Source organism: Malus domestica, chromosome 17 (genome assembly GCF_042453785.1).
Source record: "Malus domestica chromosome 17, GDT2T_hap1".
Lineage (NCBI taxonomy): Eukaryota > Viridiplantae > Streptophyta > Magnoliopsida > Rosales > Rosaceae > Malus > Malus domestica.
The window spans coordinates 22,502,283-22,509,963 of record NC_091677.1 but is presented as its reverse complement, the minus strand read 5'-3'; the positions used below and the strand labels follow the sequence as shown (position 1 = coordinate 22,509,963).

General features: G+C 36.1%; 1 protein-coding gene across 1 annotated transcript; it reads right to left on the bottom strand.

The window, feature by feature from the left end:
- Positions 1-5,723: 5,723 nt before the first annotated feature.
- Positions 5,724-7,382, bottom strand: LOC139193707 (NEDD8-conjugating enzyme Ubc12-like). The gene is made up of 6 exons (XM_070817275.1): positions 7,242-7,382; positions 7,025-7,138; positions 6,620-6,728; positions 6,433-6,511; positions 6,212-6,328; positions 5,724-6,090 (listed from the first exon to the last, which is right to left on the bottom strand). The coding sequence occupies exons 2-6, from the start codon at positions 7,131-7,133 to the stop codon at positions 5,935-5,937; spliced, it is 570 nt and encodes a 189-aa protein (XP_070673376.1). The 5' UTR covers positions 7,134-7,138; positions 7,242-7,382; the 3' UTR covers positions 5,724-5,934.
- Positions 7,383-7,681: the final 299 nt, after the last annotated feature.

Genomic DNA, 7,681 nt, shown 5'->3' with positions numbered 1-7,681 from the left:
CTGGACCTTCTCATTCAACAAACAATATAATATTAGGAAAACTAATGAAAATGACTTGAAAACTTTGAGTTTTAACGATAAGGACAAAATAAAGGGTAAAATAAATAGTATCAAGTTTGACTTTTTAGTATAAAAATGTGAATTCTCGTTAAAATAAACAGTACTATGATCTTTTCGTTATAACTCTTTATAATTTTTCAAGTTAATGATGTCGACTTTTCCTTCCAAAAAATAAAAAAGCAACTCCATAGATGCAAAATCTTTTGGCAGGTGAACGAAATCACGGCCATTGTAATGCTCCACTCTTGATCCATCATAGTCAACGAATTTGTATCAATTGGACGTGTCCACCCATCAGCCACAGACCAAAGCAACGAGGTCATAGTCTGAGGAGATAAGCTGCCTACATCGTACCAAAATCGTAGGACAAAAGCTGATATTGTCCAGTCTTAGTCTTAGCTAGGGGGTGTCTACCCCTACCCCCAAACAACAAAAACAAACAAATTTTAGAGAAAACCTCTCGGTACTGTATATTTTAACGAAAAATTACATTTTTACACTAAAATATCAATTATGATATTATTTATTTTACCTTTTATTTTGTCTTTATGATTAAAACTCAAAGTTTTCAAACATTTCATTAGTTTTCTTAAAAAACAAAGCTCCAAAAAAAGGGTTTAGGACATCTATAGCCTACAACATGGCATATCAGAGGGATAAGGATTGTCTGCCCTCCACTTCTGATGCCCTCCCCATGCTCTTCTGTTTTGTGTGGTCATGGTTAAGCCACGTCAACATTTTATATTGTTTTTTTTTATATATATAATAAGACAAAAATGAATAGTAATATAAAATGTTGACATGGCTTAACCGTGATTACACAAACAGGAGGGCACGGGGAGGGCACTGGAAATGGAGGGCAGACAATCCTTGTCCATATCAGAGCCAGACACACAGTCTGCGCCTGAGCCTATAAAACAAAGACAAGTCCGGCTTCTAAGCAGTCGGTGATCTGCCATCAACAATTGTTGTACAGGCGTGACATTTGCTGAGTCCAAGTTTTATGGAGTAGGAACTCCCCTCCTAATCTCTCCCCCCTTCCATCACCTCTTATTTAAACGGTTGCAATTACGCCATGTTTATATCTTGTTTTGAAAATTTTATATAGAAAATAAGGCAAAAAGAAGAGTGAGAGGAGGGGATGTAATGGGATGGTAATAGGAAGGAAGAAAATCCTACACCCATTGGCAGGGTCACTGGGACCCACCTCCTCCTTACTCCTCAATTGGAAATCTGGAATTCAATTAACCCTATTCAAGTAGATATCGTATTATTGTCTCCTTGAAAACATTGTTAAATTCCATCTGCTATTACGATTTTATCCATCATAACACACGTGCTAACATGGAGAGATTTTTTAAAATATAACGAGAACAATGTTTGTACATTACTCTAGCTACCTTAAGCCACACCATAGTTCATAAAAAAAATAACATACAACCTAAATCAATCACTTGGGTTCCAAACCTGCATGTTGCATCTAATCCTAACATTTTATTTTCTCAAGTACTGTAGTGTGTAAAAGCTTTGACACAACCCACGTTGAGGCCCCATCAACTTTTACAAGATCCAGCCCAAGTCAAGAGGCCTAGTGGACCGAGTCATATAGCTGACTAAACCTCTGGTTACCCACTGAGTTGAAGTGTTGATGTGTCCAATTTTTTTTTTTTTTGAGAAACTGGATAAATTCATAACCAGGGCCGGAGCTAAAACACAAGGAAGCCTACCAGGAGGCAACAACCAGAGGAGAAAAATAGAAAGCAGTGAAGATGGGAGTACAGACTAAAGACACAGCACCAAGTGCCAAGCGTCACCCCTTTCACTACCAAAATACAATTATGGGGGACAAGGGAGACCATCCTTGTTCAAAATATGAACCAACGACGATGGGGGACGGCTAATCCAAGTAGACCCGCACATCTCCGTGTTACTTCTCGACGCCAAGCGGTTCGCCGCCAGATTGACCGATCTCGGAACCCAAGACCAGCGGCATGATTGGAAGATATCCTTAAGCCTTAAGATTTTAGTCAACGTAGGATAAGCCTCCTAGCGGCCAGAGGACATATCATGAGCCAAAGCAGAAATGTTCTCTTTAGAATCTGATTCAACAATAATTCTATGCAAGCCCATAGACTTAGCAAACTCACAACCATACCAAATGGCAAGTGCCTTGAAGTGTTCATTTACTTATATAATAACACTTGGTTATCAATTTATGTGTGTGGTACAAGAAAGTATGGGATGTGCTATCCACACATCTCATTTTACTTCTCACACACCCATTGATAAATTATGTCAGTTGATATTCTTCAATTCATCCAATCTTACGGTTGAAAATTAAAAAGGTATGTGTGAGAAGTAAAATGGGGTGTGTGAATATCACACCCCTAAAGTATTCTCTGTCAACTATTCACACACCCTAAATATCCAAAAACCATTTCCCGCCCCCCGACTGAGTTACGGGTGGTTCTATCCTGAATATCCAAAAAACCAGTAATACCTTTGCACTCCTTCTATAATCAACTTAAAGCAAGACCACCCATGAACCTCGAACCTACTTCATTAGGCTTAATCCAAAGGTATTAGTATTATTTTCCCTAACTTAAGTAGAATGGTGCACGTAGTGTTACCTCACAAGACCTCCAATTTTCTAAAACCCTCAAGTTTTTAGTCTAACAGAGACAATCTATGAATCTAAATCCGATCACTTATGTACAATCTATGAATAGTGTAACTATTTTTGTTCATGTATCTTGGGAGCATCAAGATCTCGACTTTAAAACACAACTGTACATGTACACTTTTTATTTATGTCGCACAAGGATTATAAGACCGACCATGTAAGTTGATGAATACTCCAAATTCATATAACTTATGAGAAAAAAGATTTGAACTCGAACGCATATACCAAACCTACGACACCATGCTTGGGGATTCAAACCGGGGCACATATATTTTCAAAGATTTAATTCACATAACTGTAAGTTCATAAAGTGTAAAAGAACAATATAAAGAGAAAAACTTAATTAATTGGTGCTATGTTCAATTAATATAGCGGATGCAATCTGCAATTATATTAATTAAAGCCCAAGTAATGAGAAGTAAATATTAAACGGCATTGTTGTAACTATTCGAGATTTATTTGTTTAATATATAGTTCTATTATTTAATTAAAGTGCTTTGTTAAATTATGTTTTTTTTCATAAATCAATGAAACATTATAATTAAATTTTATTTCTCAAATAAAAAGGGGTACATCTTAAAAATCTAATAAGATAACCTAATAATTATATGTACCCAAACCAATTTGTGATGCTAGGTTCGTCTTCACTGAGGTTCGAGGTGCCTCATCACATAAAAGATTTCTTCTTCTTGTCACTTTCCTTAATTTGTGCCTACAAAAAGCTTGTGTGTTCGGCGATGCTTTGTCGTCAACCTTCATGAACATAGCTTCCCAATCTATTTTATCAATCTGAAGTTCCTTGCATGCTCAACTTGACTTCTATAAAATAAACCACTCTACTTGTCAGTCTCACCTTTTAACGTCGTCTCCTTTGGAACAACGTTAGAAACACACTTAATAATTCAGTATGTTGGGCAAATTTTCACAACCTTCCAACATTTGTGATGGTTGAACCTTGTGATGAATTTGGGCAAAATTAGGTACCAACTGTTTGCTCGCATCAACTAAAACAAATAAAGTGGGAAAAAAAATAATTATCTCAAAAAAAATAAAAGTAGGTGCTGACAAAAAAAAAATAGAAAATTGTTACCTCATCCCCATTATTTGTGTCACCTTGATAATGTTTCACCGCTTTTGTCTGAGCATCTCAACAACTGCCTAATGCAAAACTCAAAATTTTTATCATACTGGTAAGTGCACTTTTCCTACGACTAGTTCCATACCGACTGCTATAATTTCATGAAATTTCTTCCGCACAAGAAAACATCTTTTAGCGATTAACCATGCAGTTTCGGTTTCGACCCTACCTTCAACGGGATATGCCTTTTCGTAAGCACAAACAACATAGGAATGTAATCAATTAAATTAGAATGTAATAAAAGATTGTACATAATTTCGCATTCTTGCTTTCCTTTTTTATTTTATTTTTGAGACATAGTAGAGCTCTAAGTTTTCTGGATTTTGTCTGGGGATAAATGTTGTAATTCTAGTGCATTTTATAAAATTGATAGACAGTGGGAAAAACCTTAAAGGTTATGAATATGCATTATTTGGTCTTTCAGTTACAACTTGCATCCTGTACTTTTATTTTAAAGTCATCAAGAGACTGTAATTGAAGGGATTGAGAATCCACAAACTTTTTTTTTTTTCATTTTTGGGGTATCATACCTTTTTCATTTTATGTATGATACCCGAAAAATGAAGAAAAAAAAGTCCGTGGATTCTCAATCCCTTCAATTACAGTCTCTTGATGACTTTAAAATAAAAGTACAAGATGCAAGTTGTAATTGAAAGACCAAATAATGCATATTCATAACCTTTAAGATTTTTTCCACTGCCTATCAATCTCATAAAATGCACTAGAAATACAGCATTTATTCCTAGGGCAAAATCCAGAAAACTTAGGGCTATGTCTAATAAATAAGACAAAGGAAATCAGGTGGTAGGAACAGCATACTATGTAAAAATGCAAATTATGCATTCGGGATCTATAATCTTCGTTACATAAACCTAGAGGACATAAAAATATCTCTATTGCTTTCCCTGATGCATCATATTCCTAAGAACCTGACTATCTTTAGGGTGATTTTTGTCCTAAATTGACAATTGATCGCCACCATATCATCTCACAAATGGAATTAGAAAAATAAACGGTGCTATAAAGATGCATTGAAAGACATGGAAGCATACTGTGATGAATTTGATTTCGGTTCAGCAACAGCTCCCGCTTCTAAGTCGATGTTAGGTTCCTGCATGAAGAAATGCAGGATTTGAGTTCACAACAGGTACACATCCAAATAAAACCTAGCAACAACAAAACGGATAATTTGTTTGAGGTCACGAAATATTTTGTGTTACGATCAGAGATACCGTGAACAGGTGATACAATCCGTAAATAACAGTGTTCATGGGGATTTGAGTTGCACAAGAGGAAGAAGGAAAACGGCTTTTGGGTAAGATAATGGGCTTTGAATTCCAACATTTAATGCCTATTTCACCAGGCCCAACCCAAAATTACAGGATATGGATCAAACATGCTGAAAAACTGATTGCAATTTGCATTCATGCATCTTTGGGAGAAGAACTCGCATACAACTAACATGCTAAAGTGATGATGTTTTAAACTAATCATGAAATGTTATGTCAGTAAATTAAAGCACATGACGATGCATAAGGGATTGGGACACCGCCACTATGTAGTCCCATTTCTCTGAAGTTTTATGTTTTCATGAGTTTAATCTAATACTCTGAATGAGCAAAATGCTAAATCATACGTATAATAGTTATGATTTTATACATGCACCCGCAAATTATGGGCTGAAAATTTGCCACAAGACAAGACCGTAAATGATTGAGGTTGAACTGGGAGACATGATATGTTGAATTGTTGTTTTATTAATAACTGCATCCCCAAATTATCGAACCATCAACAAAAAAAGGCCACGACAGTTAAATTGAAATAGCAAGTCAAAACCAAGCCTTAACATGATGCCATCTTATTAATGGAAGGAAGATCAAAATTACACTAATACACACTCTCCTGCTACAAGTATGGGCTGAAAATGTGCCACCAGACAATCCCCCACCAAGTACTCACCTGAAATGCAGAAAACACCCAAAAAACATACAAACCTTCAACCTCATACAACCATGGTTGGACCACGAAGAAGCAAAACCCTAGATAAACCAAATCAGTAGAAGTCACCCGTTTTGCACCCAGGAAAATGGGCCCCTCCCACCCATATGTTTCCCTCGATCGATTTTCTCACGTTCAAACCAAACAATTTTGGATTGTCCCTCAAAAGATCAGCTGCTTCTTGATTCAAGGGGTCCTCATGGTTAGGTTCCTGCATGAAGAAATGCAGGATTTGAGTTCACAACAGGTACACATCCAAATAAAACCTAGAAAAAACAAAACGGATAGTTTGTTTGAGGTCACGAAATATTTTGTGTTGCGATCAGAGATACCGTGAATAGGTGATACAATCCGTAAATAACAGTGTTTATATTTAAGACAGGTTTCCAGTCTTCCCGAAGAATGTTAAGGCAAGTGTTTCCTTCTAAGTCGATGTTCGGATGGTAGATCTGCACATATGGTGTGCATTATACAACACCAGATATATATTATGGTTTGGATCGTAACCAATATACACGAAAGTTAAGTTCTGATATAACTAAGGTTTCGTTACCTTGGTTTTGCACTTGACCTTCGGAGGCTCATGAGGGTAGACTGCGGGAACTTTAAACGTGAAGACAAACCCACCACCCCTGCGACAAGAGGTACAAAATGTCGGTGTCGGCAAGATGACATCGAAGTTGCAAAATCCAAACAACGTATAGAGAGCCAAATGAAGCTTCAGATCAAAGGTTACTTACATATAATATCCCCGATAAGGTGTAATGGTAATCTCAAAGTCCATCAAATCATCCTTTCCATTGGGGAATGAAATCTTGCATTCTTCTGGCATGTTCAACTCACTTATATCTACAAGACAACATCATAATACAATTGAAGGACGACAACAACAACAACAACAACAACAAAGCCTTTTCTCACTAAATAGGATCGGCAATATGAATCGTAAAACGTCATTGCGTGGATTTCTGTGTCATAATACAATTGAAGGACTGGTTGAAGGAATTAAAATAAACACAGAAACCTTGCCTTTACGTACGTTGGAGTTAAACGTGTATTTAGGAACTTAATATGCATGTAAGCGTATAACTTTGTACCACATTGCAACAAATCATAACATATATACATCCTAAAATCATATTTACCTCTATGAAGACGCAATTCTCCTGCCCTTTGCTTCTTTACGAGACCATTCTCCTTTGCGTTTTCAGCTGTTTCCTTTTGCTTTTCTTTCACTTTAAACAATCTGATCATGGTTTCTGTAATTAAAAGAAAAGCACAAATTTAAAACGGGTAATAAGATGAACCATACATGTTTGTTGTAAGTGTTAACAATTTGTGAACAAAAACATCGAAGAAAACCTGCTCGACGAAATGCCGCAGAAAAGCAAAAGGAAAGGAAATGGAATGGGAAAGCAAAGATAGGAGAGGCACAATGAAGACGGCCAAGGAATGAAACGGATTTATAATCTTCCTTTCTTCTCTATTCTTGTCTTCCTGCTACTGGTTCGTGCGGCCATAGGCTTCTCTTTCCAAAAATACAAATCATATCAACATGCAGTCGACTGTATTTGGAAAAAAAAATAAAAAATGTATTCGAAAACTAAAAATACAAATCATATCAACGACATGTCGTCGGCTGTATTTGAAAAAAAAATTCCAAAGTACAAATCATATCAATGACATGCCGTCAGTTGTATTTGAAAAAATAAAAATAAAAATGTGTTCAAAAATTAAAAATACAAATCATATCAACAACATATCCTCGACTGTATTTGAAAAAAAAAATAAAAATGTATTCG